This window comes from Podarcis tiliguerta (genome assembly GCF_965153285.1).
Source record: "Podarcis tiliguerta genome assembly, chromosome: 3".
Lineage (NCBI taxonomy): Eukaryota > Metazoa > Chordata > Lepidosauria > Squamata > Lacertidae > Podarcis > Podarcis tiliguerta.
This window is the reverse complement of record NC_139536.1, coordinates 76,894,704-76,915,876: the sequence shown is the minus strand read 5'-3', so window position 1 is coordinate 76,915,876 and position 21,173 is coordinate 76,894,704. Positions and strand designations below refer to the sequence as shown.

At 42.8% G+C, this 21,173-nt stretch overlaps 1 protein-coding gene and 1 long non-coding RNA gene across 10 annotated transcripts in view; one reads left to right on the top strand and one right to left on the bottom strand.

The window, feature by feature from the left end:
* The window catches only part of BACH2 (BTB domain and CNC homolog 2), a 227,025-nt gene that overhangs the window by 8,262 nt on the left and 197,590 nt on the right, over positions 1-21,173 (bottom strand). For all 9 annotated transcript variants that reach the window (XR_014509535.1, XR_014509536.1, XR_014509537.1 and 6 more), the window contains 2 exons: positions 9,868-11,415; positions 154-360 (listed from right to left, as the gene is read on the bottom strand). Coding sequence is in view for 3 of the 9 variants with exons in the window: in XM_083433472.1 (XP_083289598.1) it covers positions 154-360; positions 9,868-11,415 (1,755 nt within the window). In the remaining 6 variants the exon portion in view is untranslated. The remainder of the gene's footprint in view (positions 1-153; positions 361-9,867; positions 11,416-21,173) is intronic.
* LOC310674403 lies at positions 3,200-6,727 on the top strand. The gene is made up of 3 exons (XR_014509562.1): positions 3,200-3,413; positions 4,456-4,749; positions 6,322-6,727. It is a non-coding gene; the product is annotated as an uncharacterized lncRNA (long non-coding RNA).

Here is a 21,173-nt window from a genome sequence, read left to right as displayed (position 1 = left end):
GGCGTGAATCCCATCATGTGAAGGCACATGATTGCTAACACTAAGCAGGGAAACAACCTAGAACCCTTATGAAGTCAGTAGCAGGCTGCACTGTGGAAGCAAGGAAGGGCACAGAATGCAAAAATAATTAAAACACAAAAAGGTAAAACTCACCAACTTGCGGATTTCACATTCTAAATTCTGAATACAGTCCAGTTTTCTCTTACGGCAACGCTGAGCTGCAATCCGGTTTTTACTGCGCCGTCGAACATCATGGATAAATTCCAATTGCTCTGAGGTTAATTTGTGCATCTTTATCATCATCTGGAAATCATTCCTTGGAAGATCCGTGATTTGATCTACAGGAAATGGAAGTTTCACCTGGAGAAAAAAAAGAGAAAATAATATTCAGATTGCTTAATTAACGAAGTATTTAACAGCTGTTTAGGGAAAGAAGATTTTATCCAAAGAGGGTTGACAACATCTATACTAACTTCTGCATTCTAGTCAGCCTGCAATACTCACAGAAGTTAGTGTTTAAGTTAATGTTTATATAATAAAATCAGCAGTGCTACCTCTATCTCTAGGTAATTATAAATTGAACAGGATTCATTTACATATAAGAAGAAACTAGTCACAAGAAGCTCCACTTGTGAGAATTAGGGTTTTTAATTTCTATAGTGCAAGATTTTGCTATAAACCCTAAAACAAGAACTATTTTGTCATATTTACTGAATTTATTTATGCCTTATGTTAACTGTTTTAGTAGAGAGAGTTCCTCCAACTTATATCAGTGGATTATATACTATCCAATTTGACAGCCAGCATATAAAAGGTTAGAGCAAATACATCAACGCAATGGCACAAAAATGTTATGCAAGCAGTTCAGTGACCCTTGAGGTTCACACACTGGCACAAATGTTCAGGATTTTGTTTGTTTATTTAGACATTTACTTCCCACTTTTCTGTGATAAAATAAAGTCAAGGCAACTTACAATGAAAATATAAATGAGAAGGAAATTAAAAACAAAACCAACAAATTAAAAACCAAATAGTATACATAGGCCTTCAAGGTTCCTAAAATATTTTTCCCTCTGAAAGGAATGAATTATCCTAAGGGACTGAGAATAAAACAAGTAACATACTGTCATTACATAAGCATATGGCACATCAATACTTGTGTTTAGTTCTGGTTAGAACTGGGCAAAGTACAGAAAAGAGCAGCTAACAGCCCAATCCTTTACATTATTATTTTTATTTATTAAATTTCTATACCACCCTTCATCTGAAGATCACAGGGCAATAAACACAAACACACACACACACACACACACACACACACATGTCAGTTTTCGAACGTAATCTGTTCTGGAAGACATTTCGTCTGCTGAAACGTTCAAAAACCGAAAACTCAACACGGAAGCCTCAATATGGAAGCCACATGGCATGTTCGACTTCCAAGGTGTGTTCGAAAACCGAATCATTTACTTACGGGTTTACGGCATTCGAAAACCGAAATGTTTGTCAACATAGACGTTTGAAAACTGAGGTACCACTGTGTGTGTGTGTGTGTGTGTGTAACATAGTAACAAACAAAGCATATCTACTCAGAAGTAAATCCCATTAAAAGAAATAAGTAAATCCCATTGAGTTTAATGGGACTTATTCCCAGGTAAGTATGTATATGATTGCTGCCCGAAATAATCAATATATTGGGAATACCCTTCCTACAACCGAACACTAAAGTCACTATTCTAATTTATAGAAAAGATGGCATAAAATCATTTATTTACAAGAAAGAAAGAATGTCATGGAAAGAAACATAATCCCCCCACCCCCATCTCTGCCCACACCTTTTGTTCTGGAATCAACAGTGGTGGTCTTGGCAGCAGGTTCAGGACAGACAATAGGAAGTACTTCTTCAAACAAGGCATAATTTTACTTCCCCAAGACACTATGGCGACTACTATCTTAGATAATGTAGCATAGGAATAGGGATCCTGTGGCCCTCCAGACACTGCAATGACTCCAACTCCCATTAGCCTTAGCAAGCATGGCCAATGGTCAGGGATTATGGGAATTGTAGTCACTGGTAGAGGAAGAGGCGTGCAGGGGGAGCGCACCGCACCCGCCAGTGCGATCCTGGTGGGGTGCCATCGTGGCTGCCCCCCACCCGCGCTGGGTGCCACGCCCCAACGGGCAGCACACCACACCCCTAGGATGCACGCCACGCCCCCAGGACATGTGCCACGCCCCTATGGGTGGCATACCACACCCCTAGGATGCACAGCACGCCCACAGGATATGCGCCATATCCCTATGGCCAGTATGCCACACCCCTGGGACACATGCCAGCTCTGCCACCGCCTGCTCTCTGCCCCCCAGTGCTAGAGCATGAAGCTCCACCACTGATTGTAGTATCACCTCTGAAGGACCACAGGTTGAAGCTACTCCTTGGGAAAGAATCATACAAATTAATGGAGCACTGGTTTCTTAACAGCTATTCACCACAGCTGAATAGAAGCTCCATTCTCGGAAGTAGTATTCCTCACAGCAGTAGACTGTGCAACACCAAGCTCTTGCTCTGAGTTTCTAGAGGCACCTAGTTTGACTATTCCTAGAAATGAATAAGAATACTGATCTAGCAAGATAGATCTTATGGTTTTAGGTCATGTTACAAGGAACCAATTAGTCCGCAAGGTGCCTTGACATCTTTCGTCCTTTTATGTACGAAAACAGCCCACTATGCTAGAATACATCGTGAATGCATCTTTGCTTGTTTCAGTTATCCACAATGGCCACGAGGTGGTGCCAGGCCTTTAAGTTTCACACTGAAAGAAAGACTGCACTTAGAAATGGGTAAACAGAACGAGGAAAGCCTTTATATTCTTTTGCCAATTGTAGAGTTTGAAGAGAACCCAAGGGTCATCTAGTCACAGATTCCTGAGGAAAACTCTTGTTGATATTTCATTGCAGATTTTAGTACTTAGTATGGATGCTGTCAAATACATGGAGACAGAGATACCTACTATTACTTTAGAAGCCAATTCAAACCTTTCTGCCTGTTTTAATACAACAAATAGTGTGCATGTCACCTGTGCTAGCACTAGGTTTTGGAGGGTGCTTGAGCAAGAAACCCAAACAGGCCCTGGTCTCTCACTAACTCCTCATTGCTATCATCATCACCAGCTGCTGCTCGTCTTCTTCATCACCACTGCCACCTGCTTGCTTGCCAGGCAGTGAGCTAATGGACAATGGATGACAGTGCCATCTACTCCTCCTCCTAACATTCAAACCAGCCTGCTGGATCAAAGCAAAGACACATCTGGATCAGGCCCAATGATCAGCAACCAGATGCCTATGGGAATCGTGCAAGCCAGACATGAGTAACAGCATTATCCCCACTTGTTATTCCCAGCATCTGGTATTCAGAGGTACAACACCTTCAACAATGGGGGTAGAACACAGCCATCTAGTCCAGTGTTTCCCAGACTTGGATTGCCAGCTGTTTTCAGACTACAATTCCCATTCTATAGTCTAAAAACAGCTGGAGATCCAAGTTTGGGAAACATTGATCTAGCCCTATGCCACCATGAATTCACCGTATCCTCTATTTACTCTAAGTTGGTAGCCATCACTACAACTTGTGAGAGTGAATTCTATAGTTTAATTTTGTGCTGGGTGGATAAGTACTATCTTTTGTCTCTCCCAAATCTTCCAATTTTCAGCTTCTGGTTCTAGTATTATCAGGGAAGGAGAAAGGTTTATTTCTCTACCCAGTTTCTGCACACCATACATAATCTTAGGAGAATTGTTTCAACCCCTTGATCATTTTGGTTGCCCCTTTCTGATGTTTCCCCAGCTCAACGATATCATTTTATATCGATATCATGGGAGCCATAACTGAGCACAGTAGTACATGTGCAATCTCACTATGGATTTGTATAATGTGCTTATATAACACAGTAAGATTATTATATTGACAGTTTTATTTTCAAGCACTTTCCTAAGGTTCCCTAACATGGAACCCATCCTTTTCGCAGCTGCCACATATTGGGGTCAACATCTTCATCAAGTTATCCACTATGACCCCAAGATCTTGTTCCTGGTCAATCACTGCCAATTCATCTCACATAAACAAATATGAAAAATTAATTTTTTTGGGGGGGGGGTTACCCAATGCGCACAACTGCAAATTCTAACCACTACTGCTGTCTGGGCCAGAGCAAGAGGCAGGTAAACAAACAAGCAGGTTGCAATGATAAAGAAGAGGAGCAGGTCCAGGAGGCTCATTAGTGTACCCCCTGTTGTTTGGGTGTGGGTCTTTGGCAAACACCGGACCATGTCAGCCCCTAAACATCAACCCTGAAAGTTACACATAATGTGGCATTCACTACAGTGTAGTTTTTTCTACATAGGAAAGCATAAAGAGCAACTATTTCGTTCCATTTCTTTGCGTATGACATTTGCTCATAGAATTCTACAGACTCCACAGTCACAGGAATGCATCCACACATTCTGCACAGTGGACTTCACCCTCACATCCCACCAATGAAGGCCAAAGATGGCACCGTATCAAAATACACACTGCTGCTGCAGGTCATGAAAGAACAAGAAAAGAGCTGCCAGAGAAAACAATGATTTGTTTGAATACACAGAAGCTGACCTTCGACACAGTGATGTGGACTATTAAGACTGCTGACTAGTGATTATGAAGAATGTTTGGCTTCCTTTTAATGCCCTTTGGACCATAAACACTCCACGTCAGAGGTGAGTAACTGCATATATGTGTGACCCCCCTCCATGGAACTGCAGTAGAGTAAGGACCAGGGAGGAATTTTTTCACAGACATATTGGGCTGGGTCTGGGGGTGTTGCGGACTTCATAGCAAACATTGCAACTTTAGGGAGGAAGAAGCATTGGTCTGGATCCTTAGCAGGAATGGGCACAGGAAGGGCCCCCTTGCCCTATCCAAGTGTGGGATCTCCTTAAGGGATCTTGGAGGGCACTGCTTGCTGTCCAGCTCAGGGGTTGACAAGCAACCATGCCCCCTGCCAGTGATTGAACAAGGTCCACTGGAAGTGGTTCATGTCATGGCAGATCCCTAACACTGGTGCACTGCATCTATCAAAAGAAAGCATGTCAACCAGCAGGACGACTCGTTGATCAATGGATCATGTCCAATGCCTATGGCAATGGATACATGCCCAGTGCCTATGGCAAACCTATATGATTGCAGTCAATAAGGTTGTGGCCTAATTACACTCTAACACCTGTCTCCTGGTCTTCATTCGCTGTCTGCACAAGTCCCTCATGGCTTCTCTGTGCCTGGGTCTGCAATATACAGTTGCTCTGGAAGCTCCCCCAAATTATTCATTCAGAACAGAAATAGCTGATGTCAGGGGTTCAGGAGCAGAGGCACAGGAGAGGGAGGAAATAGAGAGCGAGGGGGAGGAGTCCGAAGGAAATGTCAGCGATGACAGCGGTCTGAGGTCTCTGAGTCTTTCCAGTGAATCGGAAGATTCACAGAAAGGGGCTCCCATGGTCAGGGCAAGGGGGGTGCCTAGGGGGACACCCCAGGAAGAAGGGGCCAGAGGGGACTCAGAGAGCAGCAGCTGGAAATCCGGACCAGCGTCCACACCTGAGGGCAGTAGGGGGGAGGAGTCCCAGGCATCGGGATCAAGCGGCGGACTACCAGCGGGAGGACATGAGCCAGGAGTGGCCACGCCTCCATCGGAGAGCGAGGAAACGGTCGAGAGGAAGGTTGAAGGCTGCGCGCGCGCGCCAAGTTCAAATGTACAGGAGGGTGCAGCAGTTGGCAGCCCGGATAGGGAGCCAGGTCCTAAAGCCCGCCGAAGAGAGCGGGAGGAGTCGGGGGGTCAACGTCAGCGTCAGAAGAATCCAGGAAGGAAGGAACCCCGGGGGGTAGCAGGACCCAGAGGAGAAAGGAGAGACGGAAGAGGTGGAGTAAGGCTAGAGTCTTAAACTGGTGTACAGGGGGCGGAGATTCAGATGGAGCTTCGCCGGTCTAAACCCTATACGTAGAGCTGGGGCGCTCCGGTTTGAAAATGGAAACTGTACTTCAATAAAGACTTTTGTACATTACTACCGGCTAGCGTTGGTCCTCTGTGAGCTGGGACCTAGAGCCAGCTCTGACAGCTGATGTAAATGAAGTTTGCCCATATATTTGTTACAGAGAAGGAATGTAACATATTTGAAATAATTCATTTACAATATTGCAAAGCTCACAGATTTGGCACTTTCTTCTTTCCCTAGAAAATAAAACAAAAAGGAAGTGGTTGTTGCACAGCAGTTAAGATGTGGTGCCATTGTTAATTTTAGATTGGCCATGGACCATCTCCCTATCCATTTGTATAAGCTGGGGAAAAATGTGTTTTCAAGAATCTTATCAAACATTAACAGACCTTGAGGTGAGATGACTATAAAAAGAGGATGTTTAAAAATAAACTGTTGCTGGTTTGGGTCTTGCACCGTGTAAATAACATCTTAACAAATGATCTGAGATGTTTCGAGATAGAAACAACTGTACAGGCTTCACAATTCCAGTGTGATGTTATAAACAACAACCAATAAGCCTAAAGAGAAAAGCTTTAAAGTTTTGATGTTTAACATTTAAATAGCTGCACAATTAATCATTGCACATTTCTTTCTTCAGATATATGTTGTTTAAAAAACAAATCACAAAAACACCCTCCAGATATTTTTTCTTTTTTAAAATTCACAGCAGTGTCCTTCTTGGGAGAATGTACCTCATAAATATTGCAAGTCCAGACATGTGTACCTGCCTTCTAATGTCATTGCTACTCACAGTGAGCTGCATAGAAGGTGACATATAACAATGAGGGATGGTTAAGTTACCCTTATGACACACATACAAAAAGCATGAAATAAAAGTCATTCAAGATCTGGGGATTCCTTTTTCTGTGCATTACTGCACAATGTGCTCTGTCATTTCATGAATTTCACAGGTATAATTTTGAAAAAGAAAAAAAGAAAAAAGGATGGGTGTAATTCAGTTCCTCATTTATTGTGCAGGGATCATCACATGCACCCAGGTTCACAAGGTATCCCCAACAGCAGCCAGCAACCTGAGGGCTGTGCATTCAATTAAACCAAGTTACGCAATGTCAACAATGCTATTGTGAACCAGGCCATGGCATGGCCATGGGTGGCCTCCTGTACATCATAATAATTACATGAATGATATGTTCTAGTGTTCAGTTAACGCACGGGGGCGTGAAGGGTGAAGGGGGTGCAGGAAAGGGGAAAATGGCAGCCTAGGCCCCCTCATGTCCTCATCACTACCAGCTCCACTCTCAATCTTCCAATGTTGAGTTGGAAGGTCTGGGGAGGGATTCCTTGTGCATTTGGCAGAATGTGCTTATAAACTGCCATCACCCTTAGAAAAGTTTACGAGTGTTTTCAGCTAAATGCACTTAGAAGCCCTCTTCAGACCATTCCATTCAACATGGGAAGTTTGGGGCACAGGTGGTGCACAGGTGGTGGGAACAGGGATATGCTCCCACATGATCTTTGAATGACTGAATAGGGCTTATAGTCACACGGTATCTGCATTAAGCCACTTCCCGTGTAATTTGGGCGATGTCAGTGTTGTCTTGGCCTTTCCCCTCCTGGAAAAACAAAACAGCTTTGTGACAGAGTGATTGAAATAACTACAAGCACACAACTGTATTACAGTGAGTGTGTTCTCAATATCTTGCTTTTTGAAATCCTGCTTTTATGCCTTAAACAGATTTCCAAAGCTGCACCCAAAACACAGGAACACTTAAAAAATACAACTGAGGAGCCAATTTGTGTTGCTCCATTGGCCAGGAAAATGCTAACGCTGATCCAATCTCAAATTAGCTCTATGTGGTAGCATCCCAGCTTTGGAATAGCTTTGCCTCTTGAGGCTAGACAGTCATCGACACTGGATGGGTTGTGATCTCAAGCAAAGACCATTTTCTTTTACCAGGCCTTCCAACAGCAGTGGCGATACGGATTTGTTAGATAAAGGGATTCGTATTTTGTTGTTTTTAACTGAAGTATTTTCATTTGAGTACAGTAATTTTTATTCCTGCTTTGTACTTTGGTTTTCGCCGAAACCTACCCTGGAACCATGTGTTGAAGGGTGGGATGCAGGGCTCTGGTTGAAGAGCACCATCAGCTTACAAGCGGAAAAGCTAGATAAGATTAAGCAGTGGGTTCACACATTACTCATCGTTCTCTTAAATGTTAAATGCAGGTTTAGGTTTGGGTAGCTCTGATAATATTAGCTGAGCTATTCTGAAAATCAGGTCCTTCATATTCGGTTATGACCATACATATACACGAGTAGCTATTTGTAATGCAATTTGACACAAATGCTTTAGGACTGTCATTTAAGAGTTCATGGTTGGCCTTTAGAATTCTCAGTAGGCCAACTGAATTGTCTCACAGCACTGCCTTTGAGATATATTTCTTTTGAAAAGGAACATATCAACCCCAGTTAGGGAGATGCTATTAAATGAAAGACAAGATGAATGCAATTCCCCTGGCACAAACAGTTCTTGGAAGAACAACCTACTAATGCTTTCTGTCTTTCTTTAATATTCTCTAGAAAGCTTTTGCTTTTAAGATGTAGTAAGTTTAGATTTCACTTGCGACAGTCCAAAGGGAATATAACAAAAAGGCAAAACAGCAACCCAGTTGTTTTAAAGTGACAGAAAGGACTGGGGTGGGAAGAGAAAGAAAGTCAGTATTGAAAAGAGATGCCTTCCTATTCTTTATAAATTTATAAACTGGATACTTCTCAAAGAGTACACTATCTCTACTATCTTCGATAAAGTTAGCATTAGTACATATAAGAAGTCCGACTGCTGAATCTGAAGTTAACAGCATTTCCCTTTTTCTCCATTAAACTCTTTATTCTTCCGTTATGTCCCTCCAAGGGTGATAAAACCAATAGGAAGAAAAGAAAAGAACTTGCCAACTACATTAAATAACATGCAGCACTTGCCAAAAACATTTTGGTGCCTGAGGCAGAGATTTCCCCCACCCCCAGCAGCAGTAAAGCTAAAATAAAATTGTAAATTATGTAACTAGCAATTTGCTACTATTTAAAGGTGGCCAGATTTTGCTGCCTGAAGTGCCACTTCATATTATCTTCTGGCAGAGAGCTGATTGTGACCATATGCCAATACTTAGCTAGATTTGGGTGGAAAATAAGTCCTGTGTCTGTATGATCATTTCCTTCAATCCATGAGAACTTTTTGAGAGAGGACAACCTGCCAATTCACACAGGGTCACTATACTTGAAAATGGACACTGGGACAAATCTTTCTGGGAACAAATCCATTTTTTAAAAAAGAATTCAGAATTCAGGAGGTGTCCATGAAGAAAAAATTACAGGGGTTTCCCCTGTCCTGCAGTAACAGATGAGCAAATACTATATCCATCCCTTTGCATAGGCACTGCCCTCTCCGATTCAGTTTTGGAGATGAGTATGATTAGCATCACATCTTGGCACACAAGCAACATATACAAAAATATTTTGTACCAACATTCTTGCTGACTATAGTTAACACCAAGCAGCAGTCTTCCACCATGGTTAGAAGCAGATCACAAACTGTAGTTTGGGTGAACTATAGTTAGTGAAAAGAAAATGCTTTAGGGCTGCAATGAACCTTTTCATATGATGGGTCTTTACTGCCCCCCCCACCTATTTCATGCATTTCCCCCCATTAGCCTGACTGCAATGTCAAGAAAAACTGAGGTAAAACAGGCTATTCTCTGCCTCTGTATACAAGGAATGCCATTTAAGAGAACAACAGGCTTATTGAACTGGTAACAAGACGTGTTAACAGGTGTACTTATCACGAGCCCTACCTCATGTCCTCTGTCTTGCACAGGACATGATTCACTGTCTGCTTCAGAGAACGATCCAGACTCATCGCTAGAGTTTGTTCCATAGGATGGCTCACATTTTATCTGGGGTCTGACTTGGTTGTACATTCCATCTCCCATCACGCTCGGCTCCTGATGCTCAGCGGTCAGGAACCGAGTTCCTTGGGAACAGGGGGAAGATGAAAACTCGCAGAGAGGGAGGCTACATGGCGAACCCCCGCTGCCATCCTCCGCGTACGAGTAGGAGGAACATGAGCTGGAGGTCCTCGTTCTGGTTTCTAGTGGAGGAGAGCGAGGGCAAACTTTAATTGGCACTGGGCAGCTGGTGTTCGGCCGCATCCGTCCTGGTAAGAGATCAGCTGCCTGTCCAATGTGAGAATAGGTCTGGCAACTGGGAAGGGACTGGCTACTTCCTGCCCAGAGACCCTTTGGCACAGTCTCGGTGAGATCTTTGTCCAAGCTGCTCATGCCAGAATATGAATGCACCGAAGTGTTTACTTGGTCACAAACATTTGAAGAGAATATAACACTCCTCCTGTCCACCTCACCTTCCTGCTTACAGAGACCTTCAACAAAGCCAGGGCCCCTGAGAGGCGATCCCACGGTAAAATTGGAAGCATCCTTCTGAACAGCTTGGGAGAGTCCATAATTCCCTGCGAAAGGGACATAATCAGTTTTGTGGTCACCCTGAGTTGTCCCCTTATCGAAAGGGCATGCTGGACTCCTGGCAAAGTGCTGTTGGGAAGTACTGGGGAAGCCAACTAAGTCTACATTTTTTGTTCGGTTGAAGAAAGACCTTAGGCAGGAAGGGGAGGAAACACTTTTAGACCTGTCAGCTCCGGTGGGACTTGGCTGCTTCCGGTCCATTTCAACATCCCCCTCTTTATCCCTGATGTCAGGCTCATCTCCAGAGAGGCAAAGCGTGATGTTTTCTTCATCATTCTCCTCACTCCTAGGCTCACTTTTAATTTGCCCTACAGGAAGCTCTGGCTTGAGGCTATCGCCAGAACTTTCTTCACTGAATGTGCTTGCAAAACCTGAGGTACTAATGTGTGATGCATTGTAGACATTCTTGGTACAAGCCATCTGGTATTTCTTATATCTGGGTAACCGCGTCACTGCTTCTTTGTCCAAACTGTCCTTGCCATCGTTCAAGATATCAGAGTCGGGCAGCATCCCTTCTTCCTTGTCCGCTCCCGAACTGGCCGATTCAAAGTTAAAGGGCTCTGGGTGCGTTCTCTCCCTTGGGCAAGAGATCTTGGAAGTCTCCGACTCCATTGTCTCCTCCTCTTCTCCCTCGGAGTTCTCGTCTTCATGCATCCGCTGGTAGGTGGTGTCTTTTTTGCACAGAAACAGGCCATCTTCATTGTTCAGGAGTTGCGTTTGAAGGAAGCTGAAGCAAGAATCCTCCAGGTTGTGCATGCGCAGGAACTCTGCACAGTGGATGACCTCTCGTATGTTTTCTCTGCTGAGTAACAGCTTAGCAGTGTAGGCAAACTGTAACAATGGGCCAAATCCCCTGGCAGTGACCTGCAAAAGAACAAAAACACAGGGAAATTGCCAGCATTACCATCAGCACTGCTATTGTCCCAAGCCCCTCAAGTGTAGTTAGATAACTCAACAGTTCTAATGTCCATAAATACCACCGTCCAATAGTTAATCTTTCCTTAAGTCAGCAGTAATGCTACTTCCAATCATGAATGCTGCCTGCCCTGCTGCTGCTTGCACACTTCATATTAGAGGATGAGCTAAACATCACTTCCAACAAATGACTTAAAGAGAGATGAGATATGTGGCAAATGGTATTTATATGTTTAATGAACTCAAGAATGCTGCTAAGTTTCCAATGAGTGCACGAATCTCACCAATTTCACAACATTGCCATAATCTAGGCTGACTTCACTCTGTGATCAGAATAAATTATGCCAATTACAAAATCCTTTATTCTTCTTCAACAGTTTATTGGGTTTTCAAAGAAATGGAATATATTATTATAATGGTTAGTTTAGTGAAAACAAAGTTCCCTATGCTGGAACAACCTAAGTATTAAATGGTACCAATAAAAAGCTGGAGAAGGGCATGGGGTTTGTCTGAGTATGCAATAGAAGTGGGAAGACAGAGAACATTAAGCATGGAGACAACTTGAATAATTGTATAGGAAACTATCCCACAAATGCTGGAGTCTCTGGTTGAGTTCAGATAAGGATTTAGTTAAACACTTATATTACATCATGGTTTCTCTAACAACATAGGGAAGCCAGCTATAGCCTCCCAATACACAGTGAAATACAAAGTTAACATGCACCTGCTTCTCCAGATTTCAGCACCACTGTGAAGAAGTAATAATTCTAGCCTTAACCATGTAGTTGATTGAATTCACTCTCAGATAGATTTATGGTCTACAAGTGCTCTGGTGCATGGGGTTCCTTCACCTAAATAAATTTGACTATGTCAAAATTAGGGGTGTATAAGGAGATGATGATGATAAGGTTTCTATCTTTGAACTGTGCTCCCCCTTCCCTAAAACAACTTGGGAACTATCTCTGCTGTGAGCCTGACAGGAGGAAAATGTGATGATACGTAATAATGATGCTTCTGAAATAGGTTCCTGCATTGCAGTTCGGTTGGACCCCATTGCAGTTGGGGTCCCTTCCAACTCTATGATTCTATGGAGTGACTGGCTAGCCAGAGCAGCCCCCTTAGATCAGGGCTGGCTCAGGACGTTTTGCTGTATGAGGCAAAAGATAAATGGCACCGTCCGCGAAGGCACATACATAAGCCAATTGGAACTGGTGGTAGAATCTTACTGCAGTACTGATGAAAGGACAGTGTATTCAACTGAAGTTGAGGGCAGCAGGCTATCATAGGGGTCATGGCACTCACAGCTCCCTGCACCTCAGCTTCTGCTGCTTGAAGCAGCTGCCTCACTGTGCCTCAGCTTAGGGCTGGCTCTGCCTCAGATAATATATGTATTCTATGAACAATTTGTAAAACTCAGATATTAAAAATGTCACTTGGGTCTTCAGCACGTTATATATATATAACCTGGGTGGCGCTGTGGTCTAAGCCACTGAGCCTAGGGCTTTCCGATCAAAAGTTCGGCAGTTCAAATCCACACAACAGAGTGAGCTCCCATTGCTCTGTCCCAGCTTCTGCCAACCTAGCACTTTGAAAGCACACTAGTGCAAGCAAATAAATAAGTACCGCTGCAGCGGGAAGGTAAACAGCATTTCCGTGCGCTCTGGCTTCCGTCACGGTGTTCCGTTGTGCCCAAAGCGGCTGGCCACATGAACTGGAAAGCTATCTGTGGACAAATGCCAGCTCCCTTGGCCTGAAGCAAGATGAGCACCACAACCCAACCCCATAGTCACCTTTGTATGTGTGTGTCTGTGTGTGTGTGTGTGTGTGTGTGTGTGTGTGTGTGTGTATACACACACATATACATATACATATACATATACATATACATATACATATACATATACATATACATATACAATCTGTAGTTATCTAATGCAGCCACTAGGTGGGAGAACTGCAAAACAAGTAGAGTCTTGCCTAAGAGCTTCCAAGTATGTTTTAACCAGTACCTCTTGCAATGCCATTTAGGCAAAATAAAAGAAATTTCACTGACTCAGAACATTCCACGGTACATTTTTCTTTCAAGCTGATTCAAGACTTTCAGCACCCCAAAAGCATGGCATTTGAGACATCTGCTACATGTGTCTTCCTCCAGAGGATATTGCATGCAGTATTGTGATGTTGTTCACATTGCATCCTAGACAGCTGCTTGCTCTTAAAAACAAAGGGCAAAAAAATCCAGGAGGGGGGGAAGCAGGGAGGTAAGAGGACTGAATCAGTGTGGCGTGTTTGTATCTACAAAAATCCTGTATCAGTAACAACACAACACCAATTTACAAGAGGCACTGGGTAGTAACGCTGTATTTTGAAGTACTGTAGCAGGCGTCTCTGCAAATTTAAAAGATGCCCTCAGGGAGGACTCTTAGAAGCATTTCAGACCAGCACTAATGTTTCAAGTACATAAACAGCAACTTTCATGATGAATGCAAGCAAGGCTTGCTGGCAAGTGTGGAAGCTGGCAGAATCTCAGTAGCCTGAAGCTGTCTAAATATTGATTTGGCCTTTATTGTGGGTCCACCAGCACACTGCCTTTGGAACTGCTTGTATTTAATTTGCTGTGACAAGAAAGCAGATATTCAGGGACTGCAAAGTGCTTATAAATATTGCACATTTTAAAGAGGAAGGTTTAAAAGCTGCATACATTACATCCAAACACTTGTTTTCTGTATATGATGGTAAGGGCTCTTCACGGTGCAAACCCCTTCCACCATTTCTGGGAGAAACTTAAGTATGCTACAATGGCAGCATAACAAAGAGAATACACAATGGGATGCAACATCTTTCTGCAGCAACAATGATGAGAGTAAAATAGCAGTTTTTAAAAAATTAATAGCCAAGGGGTGCCAAATGATTAAGATATTCCATACGTACAACAGAGCAGCTTTCAACTCGGACCCAAATGTTAACCTGTCAACTCAGCCCTAAAAATGTCCACATAAAACGGGTGTGTCAGAAAGTATGTCACTAGTCTCCTTAGTTGCATTTCTTTACTGAATACCCACTTTGGCTGCAACAACCTCAATTCCTAGGAGCTTGTGTGCGGGTTTGTGTAAGCTCTATGCTCATCAAAATGGCCATGCAGAGGATGTTTTGCCCAAGAATGCACATTTCAGTTCAGCTGCAATCCAGACAAACAACCCCTCCTTCCTTTTTAGTGGCTTAGATTAGTCTGCAACCTTGTGTGAACTTGCAAACTTAGCTGTGCAGTACAGAGAATGTTGGATTTCTACATGAGAGATCAAAGTTCAAATCCCTACTCGATTGCTCGGTCATTTGCTGAGTCTCTGCTACCTTGCAGGACAGCTGGGGAAGTTAGAATGAAATAAGGACATAGCATATTTCGCCATTAGAGATACCACCATAGTTCATACTACTTGGCTCAGAAAGTAACTCTTTAACGCAAAATGCTTGCAGTAAACATAAGAAAAGCCTTCCAACCAACGACATCTCTCTCCACTCAGATTTTGAACTAAGCCAGAGAAAAACTCAACTCCTGTCCCGCTGTCTCTCACATAAGACACCAAAACCTTCTGCCCCGCTCCCTCCCCCCTCCCCCGGAAACCCTCTCTTCCTCCCTCCCACTTCTTTGCCTGGCTGCTTCCAGAAGAAGAGGAGGTGTCTCCATCTTCCTTTTGCTTTTGAAGCGCTGTCCTAGAAGCTAAAAGGCCTGGGTGATGCAATTTCCCCCAGAGCTACTGACATCCACAGCAGTAGTTAGGTGAGGGTTTAGAGGCTAAAAGGTGGCTGGGAGATGAGACCTTTTTGCACACCTGATAATCTCGTCACAGTGAAATGAGATCCAGTTTGAGTAATCGTTTGTCTTGGGATCAACAGATTCCAAAATGAAAGGTAGGGATCTGCTCATCACTACCTGCCACAAGCCCTATGAAACAATCTAATTAACAATAAATAACACGAGAGTGCTGAAGGGAGGTTTTGGTTCTCAACATTTGATTCTTGGCATTTATAGTTTCATTGTTTTCAATTCATAGAATTGTAGAGGTGGAAGGGACCACGAGAGTCATCTAGTACAACCCCCTACACTTTTGCCCAACGTGGGGCTTGAACCCACAACCCTGAAATTAAGTACTGAAATTGATGGACTATGCTGAAATGGCTAAACTCACAGAAAAGGAAATGGAAGGAAGTCAGGAGGTTAAAGAGAACCTCCAAAAAGAAAGAAATGATGTTTATACAATGAAAAAAGTGTTAATGTCTTATGTTTCTGTCTAAATTTTTTTTTGGTTATGTGTTTCTTATGAAGAATAATTGTTGAAGATAAAATTGTAAAATCAATAAAAACTTATTTACAAAAAACAAAAACAAAAAAACTCTTTCTATTCTGCCAGGCCTATTGCTGGCAACTAAGAGTATTTTGTTTTTACTATTTTTTTTGTTGGGAACTGCCAAGAGTGGCTGGGACAACCCAGTTAGTTGGGAGGAATACACATCGTAAATAAAATCATCATCCTCATCATCCCTCACAATGGTCCATTGATGACCATTGATGTCCATTAATTTATTTTTGTTTTTTACTTGTTTGTAACTTTTTATAATTTTATTGTTTGGTTTTATGTTTTCATATTGTTTTAAACCACTGTGACATATTTTCGGGATACAGCAATATAGATTTTTTAATAAAATAAATAAATACAGCCCCCCCTTTCCTACACTTGTTTCTTTCAGTCAATAAAGTGCTTCCGGGAAATGCTCCTAAGCTCCTCCATTCTCCTGTGAGGGGCCTGATTCAGCCTGGAGCTGGTGTAATGATGAAGCGAACATTGCCCTTCTCTCCACCCTGGCTGGTGTGAGTTAGCAAGACTTGGGATGAGTCAGTAGATCATGCATGTCCCTCCCCACCTTCCACTAGGATGTGGGGTGGGTGGGGAAGCCCTATTGTGCTAGCAGAAGTCCTTGTGCAGGCTTCCTCTAGTGGGAACAGTTAGCTGAACCCAGACCCTAGTATTCAACTTGGGAAGGCTTGTCTATGATGGCAACTGTTTAGAGGACCTTCTCTCCACCATTCCATCACTCTTGGTTATGTCTCCTTTATGTCTTGATTATACCCACTCACCTCCTTGGGTGCTCACCTCACACACTGGGGTGGTCGTCCAGTTCCTTGCCCATAATGCAATGATCTTTATCTAGCATAAGAAGCCATCTATGACCATGCACAGATGTAAACACTAAGTAGAGCTTCCAGAGCAGGCTGTGGGACCTTCATGCGCTCATGACTTCCTGTCCTTCTGTTCTCAGGCACACATTCCCTCTAACCAGCCATGTTCAGTGTTCTAGACAACTCTTAAGGTTGTTGAAGCAAGTTTAGGGCAATGCCAGGTTGGGAATGGCTGAATATGATGCTGAACCTAGGTAGAGATGCAAGTGGAATTTATGTGCGGATTCTTGAAGCTTAGTTAATTTTTATGCCTGTGCCGGCCTGAATTTCTACTTGCTTCATAGGTGGTTTGCCTTTCCCCCCTCAGCTCTATTAGTCAATTTACTTAATAGCCTCACTTGGCATTTTCCTAAAGCTACAATTTATATAAGAAACCAGTCCCTAGAAATAGAAGATAAGCTTAGTGACAGTTAACTCTGTTTCTATTTTTTCTCCACAGCCTTACAAAAGTCTCTGGGATTAAACATGACTTCTAATCTCATTTGCTGTAATTAGCATACTTATTCTTTTTTAAAAGCCAGGGTGCTGGTGTAATGTGTGGGGGAGACCAGACTGAGGAGGGGTTTTTTGTGGGTATATTCTGCTACATCTCACTAATGCAACAGTGCATTAGCGGTGGATTTAAACTGAGCCGTCCACACATTGTTCTGCTTTATTAGTTGTTCTGTAACTGGAATTGTGTTAATGTCATCTGCAGAAGCACTCTTGCACTATAGTGCAACAATAGTAGGACAGAAAAAAAGAACCCTGGGACATTTGTGATATGAAAGGTTGCAGAACTTCAGCAGGAGTGCGGTAACTGGAAATGAGGATTTCATAGTGTGTCTGTAACTAGTACTAAATGCACTCAAAGTGTAATTTTATTACATTACAAGTTAAACAGACCAACTTTTTATTACAGTCATACCTCGGGTTACAGACGCTTCAGGTTGTGTTTTTTTGGTTTACAAGCCCGCCAAAACTCAGAATTACCGGAACAGGTTACTTCTGGGTTTGGGTGGTTGCGCATGCGCAGAAGCACCGAATTGCAACCTGCGTGTGTGCAGATGTGCCGCTGCGGGTTGCAAACGTGCATCCTGCACGGATCACGTTCGTAACCTGAGCGTCCACTGTATTATTATTATTACCTCTTAAAATAAGGCAGAATTTCTCATTTGTGAACTTTGTAATTCAAGAGCTGCTATGCCGAATGATCAGCTTTTTCACCAAATGAGGGACAGAGAGCAGTAACTGGCATTTCCGCCCCCCCCCATGCAGAGTTGCTTACATGCACATTTTATGCAGTGATTTTCACTCATTTTTTAAATTGTTATATGTATTAAGCTTTCAAAACATGCTTTTAAATATATATACAGGGTGAGTCCTTTAAAAGTGGCCCCGTGGATACAGAGTACACATGTTCCACAGAGCTTCTTTCAAAAGACTCACCCTGTATATATACAGTAGAGATATTCAGAAAGAAAGAACACCCACAATAGAGGACCGATTACTATAAGGAAGATTGTATGAAGAAAATGCTTTGCTTTTTAGCCTGGGACAAGTACTATTCACCCAAATATAAGCCGCTCCCGCAAATAAGCCACAATATCCAGACTGCTGCTGGGGGGAGGGAGGAGCCGCGCCACTTTGCTGGCAGCGTAAGATCACAAATATAAGCCACATTTTAACTTTTCACTGTCGGAATTTGGGGGGGGGGGAGTGCGGCTTATATTCAGGCCAATACGGTATACTAGTTCACTATGTCTCAGTTTCCTATGTAACCTATTTCTCTTTTGTTCCAGGGAATTGGCACATATATAGTGAACACGAATGGTACCACTTTCCATATGCATCGATATAATCTGATATATTAAGTTTTAGGTGCTTACCAAGCAGTTATGAAGTCAGATTAAAGGATAGCATGCGTATAAAACGGACCAACGGACCGGCAACCTTTTAAAACTCCTTAACTGTGACAAAATATTTTGGTCAGGAGGCCTGAATTCATCAAGACAGACAAGTCTGAAGAGTGTTTCCTGAGGATCTGGCTCTAGCTCTTTAAATGTAGTGGCTTAACATTTTGATTTTTTTTTTAAAAAAACCAAAACTTGAAAATAAGGGCACCTCTGGATTGTAGTCTAAGTAAATAAAAAAATAAGCTTACAAAATTGGGAGGATTTGGGAGGAGGGTGAAGATGGGGAGCAGAGATGTTCATCTCTACTGTTAAAACTATTGTTATACCTTTTTGAATTCAAAAGCTGGAGATAAGCTATCAAGGGGAATATAACATTTTTATTATATTTTTTAAAAAACACATTCAAATTCTTGGGCAGTGAAATAGACCCACATCTGAAGAGCCCCTCTGAGGGAAATAACAAAGAAACACTTCTTGTGCAGCCCCACCACTGATTCTTCAACTTATTGTGCAGAGAGGCCATTTGCTTTCGCTTTTTCTACACAAATCAGGATTCAGCTTGGAGATTTATGCAAATACTTTTGACAGCATTCTGGAAAACACACTCTGGTGTATTTTGCAGTGAAATTAAGCCTTCATGGCAAGAGCCCTCCAGTCAGCATCTGCTAGTAAATGTTGCTGAGTAGGCTGGGGGATGCAGATTTTGTGTACGTTTTAGCAAAAACGACACTTAGTGAGTATGCATCATAGCAAGCGCATCAAGCAAGGACCGGAAAGCAGAATTATACCCGGACCATTATAAAATATCCAAACATGAAAACGCCACCAGGATTTTTTTGATAAATTATTGACTGTGTGTGCTCAAGACTATGTACAATCAGGAGGCTAGTATTTCAAAAGGAGGCAATGTTACTACTGAGCGGCAAAGAAAAAAAATATTGAGGAGAAAAACACTTGAATCAGCAACGCAACTAGACTATTCTAATGTTCCAAATGGTGGGAACTTCAGCTGGGCTACTGAAGATATCCACTGTCAAAAGAGGATTCCACTTGACTAGATAACAAGGCAATTAAAATCATTAACTGGTAGGCTGCAGCCATGTATAAATATCCTGTCTTCCTGCAGGCCTTTATATACCATCCAAAACAACCATAAAGTGATTATCTATAGCTTTCGATTTCTAGTCTTTTGGGAGAATATGAAACACCAATCCCTTATTTTCCCCATTCTATCCCCCACCCCCGAATTTGGCACTTATTGTACTTTGTTCCTATACTCTTAGTGATTCTCAAGACTGGCGCAGCTTGCATTTTAATTCATTCTTTGCATGCACAGTGTCAGCATAGCTCTGCTGAAAAAGGGGTCATTCTTTAGTGGTGCCCTCAACTTAAACAAGGAGCTACACCCCCAAATAACAGATCAAACTAACGATGTTTGGATTGTGCTGCATACTAGTATATAACACTATAGCAATGCCTTCAACATTTTGAGAGAAGCTTTAGAACAGCAGTCTACTTACATAATGAACAACGCCTCTTCTATAGTCATTTCTCTCTCCTCAGTAGGAGTATAAAGAACATTTTTAAAAGGTACTATTAGCTCAAAAGCATTCTACATCCACTTGATGGAGAAAGACACAAAGGGCACACTCAAACTTAAGAGTGTACTTGCTTTCAGTCATGTTTGGAGAGAAAACAACGGGGTGTTTAGGCTTACTCTGCATTTTTTTGTGGAATAGGTGCTGCTGCCCAGGCACCAACATTCATGTTCTTAACTGTGTATTTTTTGCATACTGTTTAGCTTCAACTGGATTAGAACTCAATTCTTGAGGCAGAGGCTCTCTCTCCCAACACCAATCCCACAAACACAAAACCAGGGCAATAGTAGGCACAATGGAAACAGTCAGGAACAAGGGAATAGAAAAAGCAGGGTCTAGGTCAGGATGGTCCAACTTTTCATACCAAGTGAACCGCAAGAGTACTTTTACATGGAACCCATGGGCACACTGCCTGAGCCCCTTATTCCTAGGTAGCTCTGCATTCTCCGGTGCACACTCCTTTGCAAGGTAGCCACCTGAGCCTGAAATTTCTGGCATCCACCATCTGAGGCTGAGAAGAGATTCTACATGCCTCCCCCTCTGACTTGGAAAGGAGGTTATTTTGCCAGAGATGAATTGGAGCTCTGGATACAAGACTGCTGAGAACTCCTCAAGAAGCCCAAGGTCTCCCTCATCAGGGTTGGAGACGGGAGACTTCGCAAGCTCTCAAGTGTCTTCTGACGCTCTAGGCTGCCTGGATGTTTGGTGTTGGAAGAGACATCCAGGTCAGCTCAGACCCTGCATGACACCTACATGGCCCACCGACTGCCCCCTGCCTAGTTAAATGTGCTTAAGACCAGTGGCCCAAGATCTGAAGTTTTCACTGTATTTGCATCATTTCTACTGATGGAAGGGACTTATCATGAGTAAAGGGGGCTTTTCATGAACAGAAGCTGCTTCCACTCAGTAAGGAAAAGCAGAGGGTTCAAGTCACTAACTGACATGGCGTAAAATCAGACCCTGGGAAATCCTATCTTG